The sequence below is a fragment of the Ambystoma mexicanum genome, chromosome 3q (genome assembly GCF_040938575.1).
Source record: "Ambystoma mexicanum isolate Mex_15411 chromosome 3q, UKY_AmexF1_1, whole genome shotgun sequence".
NCBI classification, from domain to species: Eukaryota; Metazoa; Chordata; class Amphibia; order Caudata; family Ambystomatidae; genus Ambystoma; species Ambystoma mexicanum.
The window spans coordinates 767,214,267-767,235,809 of NC_090926.1; the positions used below are offsets into that span (position 1 = coordinate 767,214,267).

Consider the following 21,543-nt stretch of genomic DNA (forward strand, 5'->3'; position numbering starts at 1 on the left):
AAAATCCAAGGTTTAGTACAAGCAACAGTCGAACACGTGTTTCGAGCCTTCAACGGCTCTTCATCTGAGGCTATTATTAAACATAGGTTACAATAACAAAACGGAGTGTGCAACATTCAATAATATAGTGACACCATACAGTAACATAATCAGGACAAATAAAGGCATAGCATCCAGGGGAAAAGCAGGGGAAGAATGAGCCAAAATTAAATGTGTGCAATTTGCAATGGGGTTAATGCAAGACAAAAACGAAAATCAAAAGCATATTTGACAAAAGAAAAAATTATAAACGTAATAAATTTAAAGCCATACCAAAAGTGGTGTAAGTCCATTAGGAGGTGGATGTATTCAAAATAGAGAGAAAAACAAATTTGTGCTAGGGTTACAATTTATTCGATGGAATGACTGCAGCAGCGCAATCAAAAAAAAAAATGACAAAAAAATAAATAATCTAGTGTAAATTTACACCTTATAAACCAGACACCAATTAATCTGAGTCAGTGTTACCTTAATAGGGATAGAGCCTGAAATTTAAGCTGAAGGGACAGTGCCCAAAAAGTACTCTGCGGAAGAGAAAGAAACAAACAATCTATGGAGAAATGTCCAAATTGTTGCAATTTGAGGGATGAAAAAAAAATAAAAGGTAATTAAAGTACCTGGAGGCTTCGCAATTGCGGTTAAAGCTGCAAAATAAAGGAAAGGGAAGAAAAGAAACGAACTGTATCAATAGATTGAAACGAATTTAAGTTAATATTTACCAGGTAGTGAAAAACAACTGGTTCATACAACAAAAAGAGCGCACGCAATCAAAAAGAGGTACCCTTTAGTAGCACTAAACTGAGCAGACTTGAAGAGGTTAAACCTCTGGCTCGAATGAGCATTAACACTGAATTACAATTCCAAAGTGAACAGGGGGCCATGTAAAACCGTCTTACCTGGTCGGCTGTTTAGACAGACTGAAGAAATCAATGTGCTGGTCGCGAAGCTAGAAAGAGGCTAGATAAATGCATCAAGTCAGAAAAACATGGCAGAAGGAAGGAACTAACAGAGCCGCCATGTTTGAACTGCCTAAAAATACAAGGCAATTCAATGGGTAAGGGATATTAAATTAAAAAATTGCCTAAAAAATGCTCAGTGCACATGAGAGAAAAATGCGAAATCGAAAGCCACTAAAGAATGAAAAGGAAAGTAAAAAATGTTTTTCTTTATAAAAAAAAGAAAAAATGCGAAAATTGCAGGTGGACAGCAAAAGTGAGGGCAAAGTGGGTAATTACTGAATTAATTGCACGCGCGTAATAAAATCAAGAGAGTACCATTAAGCGAAATGGAGAATTTTGGATAAATGAACCGAGGGAACATCATGAATTAAGAGGGACAGGATACTGTCTGTGAGTGCGCTGCTGCAAGAACATGTACAGGTTGCACAAGGAGACCAATTTACAGTAATTAAAATAATGGCCCCATGGGTAAAGAGGTTAATACAAATGTGTGCCAAAGAATAAGAGGTTAGGCACATAAGAAACACAAATTCCATAATACAGTGAGGGCAGTGGCACCAAATTGGCAGAGACAAAAATAGGGACAGTCTGCTGTTACAGGAAAGCAGCAAATTCATGGTCCGAATTTAATCCATTAAAGACAGTACGGTATTTACAGATTAGTAGTAATTTCAAGGTTAGGTTGCCCCCTCTCGGAGGGAAGGACACTTTGCATAGGCCAACGAAACGCATGTCATCCTTACAGTGTAGTTGATGAGTGTTTTGCCAGTGGTTGGCTGAAGGATATTTGGACTCTTGACTACCAATTGTAGCCAAGTGCTCGCGGATGCAAATCTTCATAGGGGCGAATAGTGCTCCCAATATATTTCAGACCACAGGTACAGATTATACAATACACAGCAAATTTAGAATTACAGTTGATGAAAGAATCAATTGTGTGATCTCCTCTAGTTCCAAAGGAGACCTTTGATGTTTCCAAAGTAAATTTACACATGTTGCAAAAGCCACATCGTCAATTTAGGTGAGGGCATACTCATAAATGAAGGACAAAGTTTATTTTTGAGCAATTTGCCTTTGCTAAATGTTATACCAGCAGTCGGATCTAACTAGTTGACTATGTCAGAATCAAGGTGTAACAGGTGCCAGTGTTTCGTCAGCACATTATGGATCTTGAGACTGTCCGAATTGAACCTCGTGATTAACCTAATTTTCTGAGTGACGGGAGACTTGTCATGAATTTTAGGAACAGGCAGGTCCGCTCTCTTTAGATGGCTTACTGAAGCTAATGCTTTATCGGGACAGCTATGATGGTAGCCTCTCTCAAGGAAGCGTGATTTAATGGTGATACTTTCATTGTCAAAATCCTTGGGATTAGAGCAATTCCTCTTAGCACAGATGAACTCACCTTTCGGAATGTTAGCCTTTACATGATTTTTATGACAACTTTCTGCATGCAATGTTGAATTGACAGAAGTAGATTTACGATAAGTTTTAGTGACTAAACCATTAGGGGTTAAATCAATTGATAGATCCAAAAAATCAATATGTGTTTGGCTCGCAGTGGAAGTAAATTGTAATACCCAATTATTATTGGTCAAGAAGAAAACGAATTCAGAAAGTAAATCTTGTGTACCAGTCCAAATTAGAATAACATCATCTATGTAACGTTTCCACAAGTGAATGAATGGAAGAAAAACAGGGCTAGCAAATACAATTGTTTGTTCAAAAAAATGCATGAAAGCATTGGCAAGTGCTGGTGCAAAGCTTGCACCCATAGCCACCCCAATATGTTGCATGAAGTACTCATTGTTAAATACAAAAACATTATTCTTCAAAGAAAATGTTAGGAGCTCTTTCACCATTTCAATATGAACAAAAAAGGATGCCGAGAATTCACGAAATAGAAAGTCAACACTTTGTAATGCTTTAGTATGGTCTATGGAAGTATAAAGTGCTGTCGCGTCTAAGGTGACTAGCCAACAATTGGATTGAAGATTCAAATTGTCCAGAATTTGTAATGTGTGCATTGTATCTCTGATATATGTAAGGGTCTTAAGAACGGCTGGTAACGAGAATTTGTTAATGTAAATAGAAATAGTTTCTAGCAACCAACTTAGGGCTGGACTCATTAGGTGTTAGGGGAACTGTTCTGTGGTTATTCTAAAGCGTCTTTAGTGAATTTCATGCATCCGAGTACTCACCTGTGTTCCACTGATTACAGAATCATATGCTTTCTTTCTTCTCCTAAGGGTGAATGTATATATCTGTTTTACATTAAGTGTGTGATACTATTTGACTAGAAGCTTTACTTGCTTAGTGTGCCTAGTAAATCATTGTATATGTTTGTACTTACTCGTCTAACTTGAATCATTGATTCATTGATGTTGTTCTGTGTAGGCTCATTAGAGCCCTAGACCACTCTCATAGCTATACTGAGACTAAGCCTTGCCACTGTGCTACATTACCTTGAATGGGTTTGACTAGTCCCCACTGTCTCCCTGTACACTATAATAGGCTGGCCTCACAAAATCCACCCAAGCGTGGATTTTAGAAATCCATCTTAAACCCCCTCTGTCCCCCAGGAGTAATGTACCACCAGAACATGCAAAATCATCAGTCCGAGAATACTTTGAAAAGAGGGCTGTCGCACAAGAGAGGAGGGAGAAGAGATGGAAGAACCCAAATCCTGAGAGAGTGTAGCACCAAAACTGCCAATTGTGGGTTGGATTGCAGGAACAATTTTTTTTCTGACTTAGTACCAAATTTGGCATCCAATTTCAGGTTGACAGAGTACTGAGTGAGGAGCTTTCTAGATTTTCCTGGCTTCTATGATCACATCTGGCTTCAGGGGAATATCTGTCTTCTGTTGCCTATTGAAAAGGACTACCACAATCACCTAGTCTCTTCTGGGTTTAGGTCCAGAGTATTTAGTCCAGGACACCAGAATTGCAGTGCTTTATCGGACTAGGGAACTTGGTTTTCTCCTATTTGTCTTCTGTAGGTGCCAAGGAGACTTGCGGTGGTGGAGATGGGTCAGGCCCAGTAGTGTCCAGCTGAGGGGGAGCTTGCGGAAATAGCTCTTAAGTAGGGAGCCAGTGCCAAAGGCAATGGAACTTGTGCTTGCCTCAGTGGAGGCAGCAGGGAAGACTATGGAATAGGAGGTGGTGAAGGATGATAAACTAATAGTCTGAGAAGCTGTGCCATACCCCTAGAGGTTGATGTGCTTGAAAAAGCTCCTCATTGGGGGCACCATCATGAATTACTTAAACATCTACAATAGCAATTTCACTTAATTAGGGGAACTTGCAGAGGGGATGGAACCTGTGAAGAATTTAGCCAAGGAACACCTGGCATAATAGGTGGCCGGATCTGTGATTCTGCATGAGGCGATTGGTTCCGGCCGCCAGGAGAGGACCCTATAGGGGATGGCACGTGAACCTTGTGCCCATAGGCTGGAGGCCAATCAGCCCACACAAGGTCGGAAATCAGATATCTGTGAGCTCCTAAAAGCTTGCTCTTCCGAGCTACTACTCAGTTCTGGAAAGAAGCCCAACCTGGTGGTAGAGGGGCTGGCTCCTCTTTAGAAATGGGAGAGCCTATGGAGAATGTCGACAACATTTCAGGTTCTCCATAACCTTATGAACATGGCTCCTTCTCCAGTCAATTGGATAGTGTCTTTCTTGGGTGGGAGAAGATTCAGAAAATGTATATCCTTGCATTACTTGTTCATGAGGTGCACATATTTATTTAAAATTAGGGTGTCATTTCAAATAGAAATCAATTACATAGTGGGATATAACAGAGTAGCGGTACACCGATAGTAAGGTGCCTTTACACATTGTTGGATTAAATTATGTTTACCTCGTGGTAAAGGGGTAAGAAGAGGAACTTAAACTAGGGACAGGCACAGGGACTGGAGGTCATTACAATATATTTAACATTGAGCACCTGAGGCCAGTATTTACCCATTTACAAATTACAGAGTAGTCCTGAGTACTAAATCCAGGAGTGGTAGTTTGGGTGGTTAGTTTGGATAGGCAGGGGTGGGGGATTTAGGAAGATTCTTTCATTGATAGCAGGTGGAGTTTGGGCCTCGTTTTGAAGAGTTCCACTGAGGCAATGGCTTTTCTTAGCTGGGTGAGCATTCCACTGGAGTGGGGCAAGTAGGGAAAAGGAGTGAAAGCGGGAGGAGGCAAAAAAGGAGGGCGGCAGGGGACTGATAAGTTGTGAAGACAAGGAGAGGAGAGTTTGAGAGGGAAAGTACAGCGAGGTAGTTAGGGAAAAGACCATGGCTGACCTTATAGATTGTATCCGGAATGTAAAGAGTGGTTTTGCATGGAAAGCCATTGTGCCTGGTGACAGAAGGCAGAGGTAGGGGATGATCTGAATAGGTTGAAAAGGGCGTTTGTCACAATGGTGAGGACTTTGTTGGGAGAGGCAAAAAAGAGGGGTAGACCAAGAAGTAGGCCTGCACTGTAATCCAGTTTGCAGAGCACAAGAGTAGAGATAAGGGTTTTAGGTGAGAGGTACATGAGGTGTGAGGAGAGTTTATCTAATGTTGAGGCGGTTGAGTCTGGCTATGGTGGCAGTGGCCATGATGAACTGGCAGAGGTGCAGGTTGCTGTCAAAGCGAACTCCCCAAAGTTACAGGCCTTGTGCGAGGGGGTTAGGATATTGTGGTTGGGAAAGGGGGTACTGGGAAGGTGAGAATGGGGTTGGCATTGGAAGCAGGGAGAAAGACGACTTCTGCCTTTGAAGAGTTTAACATGAGGCAGCGTGGAGGAATCCAGTGGGGAATAGCGGTTAGGCAGCGGGTTATGTGTTCAGCGATTGCAGGGGTGGAGCAGGGTAACCAGAAAAATATCTGAGTATTGTCATCGAATTCATGATTTGCTATTGGAACCACTGTCAGTGGAGTAAATTTGCTGAAAATGTTGAGGGTGGGGGGGGGGGCATGACATCTGAAGAAAAGGTGCCCCAGCCAAATGAATGTGGACAAAATGGTTTTCCATGAAAGTTGGCGGGGACAAACACCCCTGCCCCCCCTAAAATTACGCCCATGACCACTGTTAATGTGATTTAGTCAGCCAACAAGAGAAGTAAGCTTTGAGAAATTGCCTCACATAATTTATAGCAAGTTCTTGACAGTGCGAGCACGTCTAGTGGGGGTTTGGAAGAGATTGCTAACACCCTCTATGAAAGTATGGCACAAAGGTATAGGAGCTCCATGCAATGGAAAAGCGAACACACATTATTGGGGAAATAATTAATGGAAATTATTTCGGGCATGGGGGGGGGGGGGGTTATGAATGGGGCTGCGGAAAGGAAATGCATATAAGAAAATTAACTAACATGTATTATGTGTTTTATAAATGTCTAGCTTAGTTTCCTATGATTTAGCGAATGTGTGTTATGCTTCTATCAATTTTACAGAACATGTCCCATGATTTTTCTGTTTAATGAAGAGCAAATTGATGCTCATGAGGAAACATCTCTAACATTAAAAAAAAACAAATACTTTGAATAACAAGCGACTTCATAGTATGTAAAATAATTAACAGATCTGTGAAAACCCTAAACACATGAACTAAAAGTTGCAACAATTGGCTGGGAATAAAACAAAGAATATTTTTTAAACAAGCCAGACACAGTGTTTAGTTAATTGCAGATATTAAATGAAATGCTAAACAAAGCAAGTTGGGTATATTACAAATGTATATACAAAAGTAACCAATATGAATTATTTTTAAAAAAAATGAAATATTGAACTGTGTCCATCTTAGATAACCATAATACTAATATAAAGTACTCATCTCCATTGTGGGAATGATTTTGTTTCACTGTGTATAGAGTTAAGACAACTAAAAGAAGAACAGATCTAAAAGAAGAACAGAGTTTTGACAAGATGTTTAAGACAAAATGATCATTTTGGCAAGTCCTGAAAAACACTCGGGCCATCACAAGGAAGAGGGACAAACAGCCCTATGGTCACCCACCTGCCGGCACAGTGCATACCTTAACACATTCCTCTGAATGTATCCCGCTCTTTAGTTCGGATAACTTCAAAGGTAGGTGTTAACTTGCTGGTGCCATCAGGCCTGTGTCCACTACCTCTGCGATGAACAGCTTTCACAACCCTAGCAACATGGCAGGGTGCAGGCTGGCTATAAAAGGAGCGTCACTGCAATCTTCCATTTAGCCCCTTTCTGGGCGGTCTTATGCACAGAGATAACCTTCCTGACAACTGGAGCTTACTTGAATAACTTGGACAGTGTTTCCTGCATGACCGCTGGAATTTTTCCTGTCTGTGACCACCCTAACTAACTGCCTTATCCTTTTTCAGGAAAAATGTGCCTAGAAGAGTTATTTTGTAGGTATTTCTCATGTGGTTCATGGCCACAAGATGGGTGGGGGGAGTTCCAGGAGTTATATTTGGGGGCAGGTCACTTAGAGTTGCCAATAACATTAACAACGTTTTACAATCCCAATCTCCGCTTTACCTTTTAATGTAATGTCTCGTCTCTTCACGCAGACTTTGATTCTGCCTTATTCTCTGCTAAACAACTATTACACTGATCTTCTCAACTTTTTTCTCTGCATCCACATCGTCTTTTCCAGAATTTTAAACATATCCTCTCCTTCTTCCCCTGACCCATCTTTGTCCTCCTCGCTTTCTGCCTCCGACTTTGCTTGTTACTTCTCTTCAAAAGTCATTCTCCTCCGCTCTTCTATTGCCCCTTCTTCCATGTCATCCTCCTCTTATCCCCCTCCCCTATGATGTCTTCTTTTCATCCTCTCTCCTCAGATATTCCTTCCTTTCTTTCCAAAGCTCACCCTACGGCTGCCTCCATCTGACCCCTTTCCCTCATCTCTTATTCCTAAAGTCTATCCTTTTCGCTTTCCCTGCTTGGCTACTCTCTTTAATCTTTCTCTCCAGTCCTCTACCTTCCCATCTTCATTTGAACATGCTTCTATACTTCCCATTCTTAAAAAAACCCTTGCTGGATTCTTCTCTCCTGTCCAAATATGTGCCGGTATCACGCCTTTCTTTTCTTTCCAAACTTTTGGAACGTATTGTTTATTCACAAGTCTGTACTCACACAAATACTGCCTCTCTTCTTCCCCTACACCGATCCAGGTTCCGCCCCTCTCACTCTAAGGAAACTGCTGTTCTTTCTGTCTGTTACTCTTCTTTCTGCTCACTACTCTAAGCAATCCTCTCTATTGGTTATTCTCGACGTGTCAGCAGCTTTTGACACACACATACACTTTTCGTCTTCACTCGCTTTCCGCTTTTGGTTTTAGGGGCCCTGTCCTTGGTTGGTTTCTTTAATACCTCACTAATCATACCTCACTAATCATACATATTCTGTCTTATGGGCCGGCTAAACTTCTTCTGTTCTCCCTCTCCAATTTGGTGTCCCCCCAGGGTTCAGTCCTTGGTCCACTCCTATTTTCTCTCTACACGATTCCCCTAGCTTCTGTTATCTCTTCATTCTGTCTGTCTCACTACTTTTATTCGGACGATACTCAGCTCTTTATTTCTCCTTCTTCTCTCCCTCCATTCCCTCTACTCTTACACTTTGTCTCCTTGCCATTCAGTCGTGGGTGGCAGATCATTACCTCCACCTAAACCCCACCAAGACGAAGGTCCTTTTCTTTCCGGCCTCTACTATTCCTCCTCCTCTGCCCCCTCCTATCCATTTCCTTCTACCTCTCTCAACATCTCTTCATCTCCTCAGAATCTCTGCGTTTTTCTTGATTCCTCTCTCACATTACCCTCTCATATTTCAACGACGGCCCGCTCCTGTAGCCACCAGCACTTCAATGTTCAGAAGGTGCAGCCTTTCGTTTCCTTCAACTCTACCAAAATTCTTGTGTCTTCTCTTTTATTTTCTCACGTATGCTACTGTTCTTCTCTTCTTGGCAGTCCTGCTACTCACCGGGCTCTGTTCCGCTGTATATACAACTCCTCTATTCATCTCGTCTTCTCTCCATCCTCTCGAGTCTCTACGGCGCTTGCATCACTTCAGTGGATCTCTTTCGAATTGCCCCTTCTTTAAAATATTCTCTGCCTCGTTTTTAAGTGGCTCTATGGTCTGTTCCCCAAACCTCTTATCTCTCTTACATTGATTTCTTTTTATAAACCTTACTGCTCTCTTCGGTCGCAATCTTCTTTTCTTCTTAATGTCCTTCGTCACCTATGTGCTAAATCTCGATTTTGCTCCAAAGATTGGAACGCATTCCCCTTCCTCTTCGCCATCTCTCTTCTTTTCCTCTCTTCGGAATTCACCTTAAAACTCATCTGCTTGCATCACATATTTGTTTGATTTGTACCATTTTCTTTTACCGGTTATCGTCTTTCTAATGCTTGTATCTGCTTAGATGCACATGCTTTGCATAGGCCGACATTTAGTGGTAGGTGCAGAGTATTGCATGACTTGTTTTCAAAATTCAAAAAGGGACATTGTCAGGGCATATTTATAATACTATCCGTAGTGTGACGTGTACTGCACCCATGGTCCTTCACCCATCAAGATCCTCAGATTGTTTTGTTTCTGACATGAGGAAGGTGAAGAAAGGTGCAAGTTGTCTATGTACCTTCTACTCCCAGAGGGAAGGAGGGTGGCAAATGTGAATCTAAGCAGATACAAGCACCAGAAAGATGATTACAAGTATGTAGTATTTGTCTTTTGAAGCTTGTTGATCGGCTTCACATGCTTTGCATAGACTAGCAAGCAAAGCTAGTAGAAGGAGGTGGATTGTTAGAGGGTACAGAGGTAAAAAGATGCCTTAGCACCGCCTGACCCACTTGAGCATCTGCACTTATACGAGCATCCAAACAGTAATGTTGTGTGAAAGTGTGAATGGAACGCCATGTAGCAAATTTACACATTGCTTCTAAAGGTATATTTGCAATGAAGGCTAGATTAGCCTGGGTACCTCTTGTAGAGTGTGCTTTGGGTGTAAATGGTAATGTTTTCTTTGACAAAGATTAGCACAGTTGAATGCAATTCACAATCCATCTGGAAATTGCTGATTTACAGACAGGATTCCCCTTCTCTACCAGCAGCTAAGGAGACAAATAATTGATCAGTCTTCCTGATTATTGGTTTTGTCTTGTTTAAGTAGCACATTACAGCTCTCCTGACATCAAGTGTATGGAAGCTTCTTTCTGCTGAAATTTGAGGATTTTGAAAGAACGCAGGAGGTTCTATGGACTGAATATATTTCAGAGAAAAAAAGGGTGTGTTCTTAACACTACCTTGTCTTTATGGATGGTTACAAATGGATCATGGATAGAAAGTACTTGCAGTTCACCGTTTCTTCCTTTTGAGGTAATGTCTACAAGAAAAACAGTCTTATAGATGAGGTGTTTAAGACTAGCTTTATGCATAGGCCCAAAAGGGGACCCCATTCTTTTGTAAGAATGACATTTAAGTCCCACCCTGGCAGCAGATTTGAAATTGGGGGGGGTGAAGTCTTTTGACCGCTTACATGAAGGCTTTGACCACAGGAGTTTTCCACCAAGAAATCTTGTTCTGTGAGGTGGTGTATGCTGAGAGGGCTGCCAGATGGACGTTAAGAGAATTAAAGACCAGAGTCTAATAACTACAGCAGATATAGTGTATGATATTGGAAGGTGAACAGTCAATAGGGTTGACGTTTCTTCTACACCACAACACAAAGGGTTTCCACTTATTGACATAACAGTGTCTTGCGCTAGGGTTTCATGGCTCCTTTAGGATCTCTATGCATCATTGCAGTAAGTTTAAATGTCCAAACTCTATGACTTCAGGAGCCAAGCTGCCAAGTCCAATGTTTGAGGACACGGATGCAGTGTTGTGCCCTGATGCTCGGATAACATGTTGTAAGGGCTGGGTTGGTTGTTAGGCGGGCAACGTGACAATTTGAGTTATGGCAGGGGGATATATATCGAGTTTTGGAGATCTAGCTTTTTTGTGAAATATCAATATAGGATGAGACAATATCGTTACATCAAGATATATATATATATATATATTGGATACATGATCCCTCACGCGTCTAAGACCCTCAGATTGTATTTTTTCTGACATGAGGTAGCATGAGGAGTAGCGCGAGTACAGATTATCCAAGCAGATAGATGGATAAGACTACAAGCATCCATGCGCCTTCTCTCAGAGGGGAGGAAGGGTGGGTCGCATGTGAATCTAAGCAGATACAAGCATCAGAAATACGATTACGGTGAGTAATGTATCTCTTCTGAGGCTTGTGGAATCTGCTTAGATCACATGCTGTGCATAGATTAGCGAGCAGTGTTAGAAGAAGGAGGTGGGATGCGAGAAGGGTCATGAGCAAATAAATGTCTTAGAACCGCTTGTCCCACTTGTGTATCTGTCTTGGAATGGGTGTCAATGCAGTAGTGCTGAGTAAAGGTGTGAATAGAGCTCCAAGTAGCTGCTTTGCAAATGGTGTCAAGGGGTACATTTGCAATGAAAGCCAGAGTGGCCCCAATTTCTCTTGTAGAGTGGGCTTTTGGCGTGAACTGCAGTGTTTTTTCAGAAAGTGAGTAACACAACTGGATACAATTTATAATCCACTTGGAGATGGCACCCTTAGAGACGCAATCTCCCTCTCTGCCTGTAGCTACTGAGACAAACAGTTGGTCTGTTTTCCTTAGCAGTCTGGTTTTATTTACATAGTATAGGACCGCCCTACGCACATCTAGGGTGTGTAGTTTCAACTCAGCCGAACTTTGGGGGTCTTGAAAGAAAGCCGGAAGCTCGATGGACTGGTTAACGTGGAATTTAGAAATAAACTTAGGCGAGAACTGAGGCAGAATCCTGTGCAGTTCCCTTGGGGAACACTCCAAAAAGATTAAGACTACAGGAGTAAGCAGTAAACCCAATTGGTAGCAGTCTGCACCACCCAGATTTACCTGGAAGCTGTGGCTGAGCAGTCAGACTTCTCTCAAGAAGAGTAGGGCAGTATATAGAGCATACACAATAGGGCTAAAAACACAGTAGAGCAAACAAACACTGACTAGAGCTTTGGTATCAAAAGTATATAATTATTTATTTAAAACACACTTTAGGTAATACACTAGCACTCTAAATCAAAAGCAAGTTAAAACACAGTCAGGCAAACTATACACACCTCCCTTAATAACTATTAGACAAGTCGGAGTTAAAACACCACTATTTGTCAAGACAGATGTGAGCACGTAACCTAGATGGCACTCCAATAGTTAAGTTAAAGGGAGAGAAAAAGGCAGGTCATAAAAATAAAACAGTTCCCAACACTTTTATAAGATCACAGCAAGTTAAGAAAGGCAGAGTCTACTGTAGAGCCAAAGTTGATAGGCCAGGCCCCCTTTAAATGGAGTAAGGCCAAATGTGCTCAAGATCACACAGTTTAAAAGATGCACTAAAAGTCCGGTGGCGACTTCTGAAGTTCCAGTCCCAAAAGCCCTGCTTTTATGCAGAAAAACCCCCATTCAACTGCCTAGCTGTCACTCACACATGCTAAGTGGTGAGCCGCCCGGCTCACCAATGGGCCAATCAGGACAGAGTGCGACTTGGGTGGCACCCATTGGAGGGCTTCTGTGGAGAAGCCCGCCAAAAAGCGGAACAAAGGGCTCAACCTTGGTCAGAGTTGCAGAGACGTACACAAACCCCATTTTAGAAAAGAGTTCTGGCGAAAAGACCCACTCTGTGATTTTATATTAAATAAACAAGTGGTATCTTTAACATTACACCAAAAAGTGGTGCGTTTAAAACCAATGGGAAAATCCCATAGGAAATATTCCAGTGAAATATTTTGCGTGGTAACCACTGCCACCAGCCAGAAACTCGCCAAGGGGGGACTGGACAGTGCCCCCTTGGAAACAGACCCAGGGGCAATCTAATTACCACTTCCAGTACTTCCACACTATGATGGTTTGTACTGGTTCTGTTCACAATTTTGGACTAGTAAAGCCAATGGTGACTTTACATGCCCTGGGAGACAGTAGTCAGTCTCAGGGTATGATGGAGTCTATGTTTGGGGGTCACTATGACACCCCTGTGTTACTGCACTGAGGGTGCTGGGTAACACACATAGAAAAAAACAGATGATACCCTATGGAGTAAAAGACCCCATAGCCCATAAGCACACAATAAGTCAAAGACATACCTCAAATCATGCCTAAGAGTGGGAGTAAAAGAGTCTCACTCTTAGCAGGAGAAAAAAAACAAACCCCAAAAATCCAGCAAAGCTGCTGGGGGACTCACTAGGTTTGGGAAATTAGCCTTATAAGAGAATTCTCCCTAACAAGAACCTAGGGTGTGTGCGTAAAACCAGTTTATCTTTATGAACAGTAAAGAAAGGGTCCTGCACTGACAGAGCCTGAATTTCACTGACCCTTCTTATAGATGTAATGGCTACTAAGAAGGCAGTTTTATAAGTCAGGTGTTTGAGACTACTCTTGTGCATGGGCTCGAAAGGGGGGCCCATGAGTTTAGATAGCACCACATTAAGGTCCCAACCTGGTGGTGGGTTAGAAATTGGAGGGTGAAGTCTCTTTACTCCTTCCATGAAGGCTTTAACTACTGGTACTTTCCACCACAACAACTTGTTATGGGAGGTGGTGTATGCTGACAGAGCTGCTAGGTGTACCTTCAGTGAATTAAATACCAACCTTGCGTCCAGCAGGTGGAGCATGTAGGTAACAATAGTGGAAGGAGTTCAATCAACTGGGTTGATTTGCTTATCCTGGCACCAGATAACGAATCTTTTCCATTTGTCAAAGTAGCAGTGCCTCGAGTTAGGCTTCCTAGATTCCTTTAGGATGTCCATACCTCTCTGAGGTAAGTTGAGATGTCCAAACTCTATGACCTCAGGAGCCATGCTGCTAGGTTCATTGAGTTGGGGATGCACTGTCTGACCTCGGTGCTGGGACAGTAGGTTGTACCAGCACGGGAGTTTGATGGGTTCGCACACCGCTAGTCTGCGTAAGTGTGGGAACCACGGTTGCCTCGCCCACATGGGAGCAACTAGGACTAGCGTCATCAATTCCATGTGCATCTTGTTGACCACCTTCCTGATGAGACGAGTTGGTGGAAAGGCGTACGCAGACATCCCTGACCAGTTCATCCACAGGGAGTTCCCCTGGGAGTCTGGTTGGGGGAACCTGGATGCGAATCCTGGGCACTGTTTGTTTTCGCTTGTGGCGAATAGGTCTATAGTGGGGAAACCCCACTGAGAGAAGAGATCTTCTACGATTTCTCTGTGCAGACACCATTCGTGTTGTTCTGGCGAACGAGTCCCTCCCTGCTTGTTCAGGTAAAACATTGCTGTTGTGCTGTCTGTCAGGATCTGCACTGACAGGTTCAATAGGTAGGGCTTGAAGCGCTCTGAATACTGCCAGAAGCTCAAACAGATTGATATGATTATTGGCCACTGAGTGAGACCAGACACCCTGAGCTGTGTGGTGGAGAAGGTGTGCTCCCCACCCTAACAGGGATGCGTCTGTTGTGACTACAGCCTGTACTTCTGGATCGTAAAAGGGTTTCCCCTTTTACATGTTCTCTCTTGTCCACCAGTGAAGACTTTGTACAAGTGTTGGCGAAACGACCACTGGATCGTCCCACTGGCCACTTGCCTGAGACCACTGTTTCGCCAACCATTCTTGCATGGGACGCATGCGGAGGCGCACGTGGGAGACCAGGTAAATACATGACGCCATCATGCCCAGCAAACGCACTGCTTTGTGCACCGTTATCTGGTGACCGGCCTGATATAGCAGCATTTGCAGCAGTAGATTCCAAATTCTTTCCTCTGGTGGAAAGGCCAACCCCTCTTGTGCGTTTAGGACAGCTCCTAGGAACTGTTTGGAGGCGCTTGATTTTTTCTCTTTTATGGAGAAACCCAATTCGAAGAGGAGGTCGATAGTTTTCTGAATGTTTGTTCTGCAAATGTAATGGGGTCTACCCTGTCGTCCAGTACTTTGGTGAATACCCTTGGAGCCGAGGCTATCCCGAAGGGCAGTATCTTGAACTGGTAGTGCTGACTGTCCACCTTGAAGCGCAAGAATCTTCTGTGCGTCGGGAACATGGAAATATGAAAATAGGCATCTTTCATGTCCAATGTTGCCATGTAATCCCCCTTTTTAGGAGGGGGATTACCTCTTGGAGAGTAGTCATGCGAAATTTTTGTGGCTTGACATACTTGTTTGCAGGCCGTAAATCCAATACTGGGCGCATTGTCAAATCTTTTTTTGGCACAAGGAAGTCAGTTGAATAAATACCCTTGTTTACCTGGTGTCCCGGGACGAGTTCTATTGCGTCCTTTGCTAGAAGATTGGCGATCTCTTCGAGGAGGATCTTCTGGTGGTCTAAGGAATGAACTTTTTGACGTGGAGGGTGGTTTCGGGGACGCTCTAACAGTTCTATGCAGTATCCTGCGGACACTGTGGACAGCACCCATCTGTCTGATGTGATCCCTACCCAAGCTTGGGTGAAGTTGGATATACGTCCCCCTACTGGGGTGCGTGAGAAGGGACCTTGAACGGAACGTCACTGTTTTGTGGGAGGCGTGCCACCGCCTCTATTGGGGCCGCCTCTACCCTTACCACGTCCCCTCTTGTTACCCCTGCCATAACCTTGGGTAGATTGCTGGTTGTTGTTATTCCATGGTGTACCCTGCCCCTGGGAATAGTAGGAGCCTCTTTGTGAGTTTTGGCCGCGTGGGCGACGAAAATTGCCATTCCCTCTCTGATTAGGGGGTTTGCTGGTTAACTGGCCCAGGGATTTGAGAGTCTCGTATTCATCCTTGGCATTTTTTAATGCGTCCTCTACCGCCTTGCCAAACAGTAGATCAGGCTCCACCGGTTTGTCTATCAAGGATGCTTGTGTCTCGGGTTTAAACCCAGATTGTCTTAACCAAGCATGCCTTTTGATAACAGTGCCCTCTGCTATCAGTCTGCCGGCGTTATCCGCGGCATCAAAGGTTGCCTTAAGGATGCAACCGGACACGGCTCTTCCCTCTGACGCAACCTGTGCCAGCCGGCTTTTTAAAGGTTCTGGGGCGGAGTAGATGAGTGCCGCAACCTCTTCCCACTGATGGCAGTTGTAACTCGCCAGCAGGGTGGTGGAGTTGGCAATCCTTGACTGGTAGGCGGAAGTGGAGGCTACCTTCCTTCCCAAACCATAGATCTTTTTGCTCTCCTTGTCAGGGGGAGCTTCAGACGATGATGGGGGCGTTCCCGCCCTCTTTCGGGTATTGGTGACTATCAGGGAGTCAGGTTTCAGTTGCCCCCTAATGTATAGCGGGTCTGACTGGGCTGCCCTGAACAGTTTTTTGATCCTGGGGTTTACTGCCCTGGTGAGGTTGGGATTGAGAAGGGAAGGGTCTATTCTCCTTTGTATAGATTTGAGAATAGGGATGGCCTGGGCAACAGGTCTTTTTTCTCCCACTAGTTCCTCGGCAAAGTCCCTCTCCTCCTGTGCTCCCTGAGTATCAATACAGAAATGTTCTGCTGCTCTAGACAAAACCTTATTTAAGAGAGGTTGGTTGTCGACAGGAGAGTCGGTAACTGGGGGTTCTTTGCCTACTGGGGAGTCTACTCTATAGACTTATGGGTCATCCTCCTCCTCCTCCTGGGCCTTGTCATCCCCTTAGTAGTCCACCCCAGTTTGGTCATCCAACAGTCATCCTCATGGAACGGTTGTGGATCCTCACTATACCGATGTTGATAGGGTTGGATGTGGTAGGGGTCTGTGTCTAGGCTCTGAGACGAAGTCTCTAACCAAGGTTTCTTATTAGGGGGCCGAGGGTCCCTGGAACCTGAAGGAGTTGAGTCTGGGGCATTTTCAAAATTTTGAAAATAGTCTGTATTCTTCTTGTAGAAGTTTGCCATGAAGGACATCCTACTCATAACCCTATCTATGTCCTCACTGCTCCATTCCCTGGAGCTGGTGTAGATGACCTTTTGAGAGGTACTCCCTTGTAGGGTGTGTTTGGACTTAGGGGCAGGAGTAGGAGCCTTGGATTTGTGTTTATCAGAAGAAGGCTTCTGTTTTTCCCCCATGTGTGTGAGGTGTAGAACTAGGCAGAGAAACCTTTTTTTGTTGTTTCCCCCCATCCCCCTGAAAAGAGGAGTGTTTTCCTGGGGTTACCACTCTTTCTGAAGTTCGACGCCTGCCGTCGAGAATCGGGGGTACTATCCTTCTCCTTGGAGTGTGCACATCTGGACTCGGAAGCCGATACCGAGCGGGCTGTCGGGGTAGAGTCCTGGCGTGCGGCTCAGGGGTGGAGGTCAGATTCGTCTCCTGACTACCGTACCTCCGACACTTTGGAGAGTGAGGCACTCCTTGCAACAATGGATGGTTGCCTGGTGTCTTGCGGCGATCTCGATCGAGAACGCCCAGAGGACACTGATTCAGTGGACCGTTCCTTTCGTGCCTCTTTCTGAGAACTCGACGTACACGTTGAGTCCCGGTTGGACATCGAGTGCTTAGAGGAAGTGGTGTGGGTAGCGCTTGTGTCTCCGGGCGTGTTCCCCATAGCTGCCCTGCCGGACAACCTTCCGAGATCGGGGACTTGTGCTAGCCTCCCTGATGACGTGTATTGGCACAGAAACTGGTCGGAGGAGAACACCTGTAGCTGAGAAGGTTTACTGTGCAGGGAACTGGAGTGCGCCCCTCTCCTCTTTTTTCAACACATTTGCAAGTTTTCTGAAGGGTGGAATCTTCAGAAATCTTATAGGGTGCTGCACCGGGGTAATATATGCCCAACTTTGGAGTGCCTCACTGTAGGCTACTCCCCCCCTTTCCCCATTTATGGGATTGGGTGTGAGTTTGTTCCTTGCAAACCTGATGACTACAGCTACCAGAAGTCCTTGCAGCAGAATCATCACTAAGTGTTAACACCTGCACTTGTTGTGAGCTGCAAGTTAAGACAGCCTCCCTGATGACGTGTATTGGCACAGAAACCGGTCGGAGGAGAACACCTGTAGCTGAGAAGGTTTACTGTGCAGGGAACTGGAGTGCGCCCCTCTCCTTTCTATATATATATATATATATATATATATATATATATATATATATATATATATATATAGGGCCTGTGGAAGCAGCCCTGTAGTTATGGTTAAGTTGTGCAACACATAGGAAGAGCACTTTTTGGGTGTCTTATAACTTCGTCCTACCTGGGGGGCAAAGTTATGGGGGAGGGGGGTCCCAAGATTTGTGGAAATCCTCTGACGCAATGGAAAGAAAATGTTGCTCACGCCTACAGCCCAAACCGCTGGCTGGATTTTAACCAAATTTGCACCAGGAGTGGCGGCTTGGTCCCGAAAGCGTGCTTTTCTACATTTGGGGTAAATCTATCCAGTAGCTTTTTTTTTTTTTTTTTTAAACGGCCAAAAAGTAGGTCCAAATAAATTAGTAATATCTGGGTCCAGACCAATCGGGTCCAGCAGGATGTCCGCGAACATCGTACGCACCCACTGATTGGTCAATTAAAAACATGAGGGGCGTCAAAACTTCTGAAACGGATGTCATTTTGGATTCGCAAACAACGCATGTAGTCTGCGGACATCGCAGTAAAAACATACTGAAAAACACAACGTTGCACTTGTCAAACAAATGAAACAATCGCTGGGAGATGAGGGGTGACGAGGATGGGATGGCATATGGCCCAAAAAAGCCCTAAATCATGCGTTTTTTCTTGTCTGATGTCCTCAAACACTTAAGATGTTCAGGGGGCATTCATGTGCTGTTCGTGAACATCTGGGATGTGTTCAGGGACATCCATGCATATTTCTGCATTACAGGATCAGTGAAAAGCAATTTTCTGATGGCTTATAACTTTGGCCCCACTCAATGAAACTGCATGTAAATTTGCAATATCATTTAAGACCTGACCCTGAATGGTTATGTAAGGTTTGGTGCTGTTTCACCAAGAGGGTGCAAAAAAAGAGGGGGCGGGGGGTCCCAAACTATTTGAAAGGCTTATACATTTGGTGCCATTTGACGAATCTGCACAGACCCAGATTTGAATGGTTTTCCAAAGTTTGGTGGGAATTTGCCAAGAGGGGCCAACATTAGAGGAGGTACTCAACATTTTTAGATGGCTTATAACTTTGTTGCAGACAAATCTGCACAAAGGTTTTCAGAAAGATTATAGACCCAACTTTGAATGTTTGTGAAAAGTCTGAATGGATTTTGTTAAGTGGGGGCTAAGTTATATGACTATTTTTTGTGCGTACATTTTGACACTTGTCAAAAATAAAACATGGACAGGTTTTGCAGCAAACACGTGCAAGGAGCACTGGCAAGGACCCGAAAGCATGACTTTGCAAATGTGTCTGTTTTATTTTTTGAAAAGTGTCATAATGTAGGTACAAAAAATAGTGATATACCTTTGGTGACTGAGGTATAACCTGTGGCCATGGGCAGTGGGCAGATGTCATGACCAAATCGGAATAGGTTTGAATGGGAAAATAAATTATGCTTGTGGCTACAGCCCAAAGTGTTGGACAGGATTGCAGCAAACATTCACGAGGAGCATCAGCAAGGACCCCAAAGCATGGCTTTCCAAATGTGTCCTGTGTTTGAAATGTAAGTACAAAAAATTGTGATATAACTTTGGTGTCCAGGCAATGGGCCTGGCCCTGAGCAAGGATAAATGTGCACTCTGATCTGGTTATTGGGGCATGCGCCATGGCCAAAGCCCTAGGTTTGAATGGGAACAAATATTCTGCTTGCGGCTACAATATTATATTATTATTAACAACACTCCAGTATAATGTTTTGTTTAGATGTGTACATTCTTTAATACATTAAGTAGTTCATGATATATCTCCCGATCACCCCAGACATCTTGTTCCCAACATTATAAACACATACTCTTGTAGGGAATTTTCATCGAAATGAATTTCATAGGTGATTTTATCAGTGACATTTGTGATGTCATCTTTGATGTCCTGGGTTTTAGTCTTACCAGTGCACAGTGGTGCCGTGAGTTATGGCTGATTTGCTTACCATAACTGGTGAATTTCTGGGGTGTTTCGGTTTTACTTGTGACCATAACGTCCCTTTAACAATGTTTTTCACTGAATATATTTGGGATACATTACTCACCGTAATCGTATTTCTGATGCTTATATCTGCTTAGATTCACATGCTGTGCATAGACCGACATCTAGTGGAAGCTGAAGAGTATTACAGTTGTTGTTTTCGAAACTCGAAAAGGGACGTCGACAGGGCGTCCCAGTAATACTATCCCTAGTGTGACGTCCACTGTACCTATGATCACTCACGCGTCTAGGTCCCTCAGATTGTTATTTTTCCTGACATGAGGTAGCATGAGGTGTAGCGTGAGTACAGTTGCATCCAAGCAGATACGTATCAGACAAGCTCATAGGCATCCATGTGCCTTCTTTCCGAGGGGAGGAAGGGTGGGTCGCATGTAAATCCAAGCAGATACAAGCATCAGAAATACGATTACGGTGAGTAATGTATCCCTTCTGAGGCTTGTGGAATCTGCTTAGATCACATGCTGTGCATAGATTAGCTAGCAGTGGAAGAAGGAGGAGGAGGAGGAGGTGGGATGTGAGAAGGTTCAGTGGAAGAAGGAGGAGGAGGAGGAGGTGGGATGTGAGAAGGTTCATGAGCGAATAAATGTCTTAGAACCGCTTGTCCCACTTGTGTATCTGTCTTGCAATGGGCGTCAATGCAGTAGTGCTGAGTGAAAGTATGTGCATAGCTCCATGTAGCTGCCTTGCAAATACTGTCTAAGGGGACATTTGCAATGAAAGCCAGAGTGGCTGTAGTACATCTTGTGGAGTGAGCCCTGGGCCAAAAAGGCAGTGTTTTTATCTGATAGGGAATAGCACAGTTGGGTACATCTGACTATCCATCTAGAGATGGCATTCTTAGAAATGCAGTCACCTTCTCTGCCTGGCGCTATGGAGACAAACCATTGATCTGTTTTTCTTAGCGGTCTGGGCTTGTCTACGTAGTAGAGGACTGCTCTTCTCACATCTAGTGTGTGGAGCATTACCTCAGCTGAGCTGTTGGGTTCCTGGAAGAAAGCCGGTAGCTCAATTGACTGGTTTACATGAAATTTGGAGATTAATTTAGGTGAGAACCTAGGGTGAGTACATAAAACCAGCTTGTCTTTGTGTACAACAAAGAAAGGATCCTGCACTGACAATGCTTGGATTTCACTAACCCTTTTTATGGAAGCGATAGCCACTACGAAGGCAGTTTTATAAGTCAGGTGTTTGAGACTAAACTTGTGCATAGGCTCGAAAGAGGGTCCCATGAGCTTAGCGAATACCACATTGAGGACCCAACCTGGCGGTGGGTTAGAAATTGGAGGGTGGAGTCTCTTTACTCCTTCCATAAATGCTTTTATGACCGGGTACTTTCCACCATGAGAACTTATTATGAGAGGTTGTGTAGGCTGACAAAGCCGCCAGGTGGACCTTTAGGGAGTGAAATACTAACCCTGCATCTAGCAAATGGAGCATATAAGCTAGAATGTGGGAAGGAGTACATTCTATGGGGTTGATCCG

General features: G+C 43.9%; 1 protein-coding gene across 6 annotated transcripts in view; it reads right to left on the reverse strand.

Moving 5' to 3' along the window:
- Positions 1-21,543, reverse strand: part of TSEN54 (tRNA splicing endonuclease subunit 54) — a 571,608-nt gene that overhangs the window by 182,881 nt on the left and 367,184 nt on the right. For 4 of the 6 annotated variants that reach the window (XM_069654777.1, XM_069654774.1, XM_069654779.1 and 1 more), the window contains one exon: positions 657-683. The exons of the other annotated variants lie outside the window; for them this stretch is intronic. In XM_069654777.1, the coding sequence (XP_069510878.1) occupies positions 657-683 (27 nt within the window). The remainder of the gene's footprint in view (positions 1-656; positions 684-21,543) is intronic. 6 annotated transcript variants of the gene reach the window in all.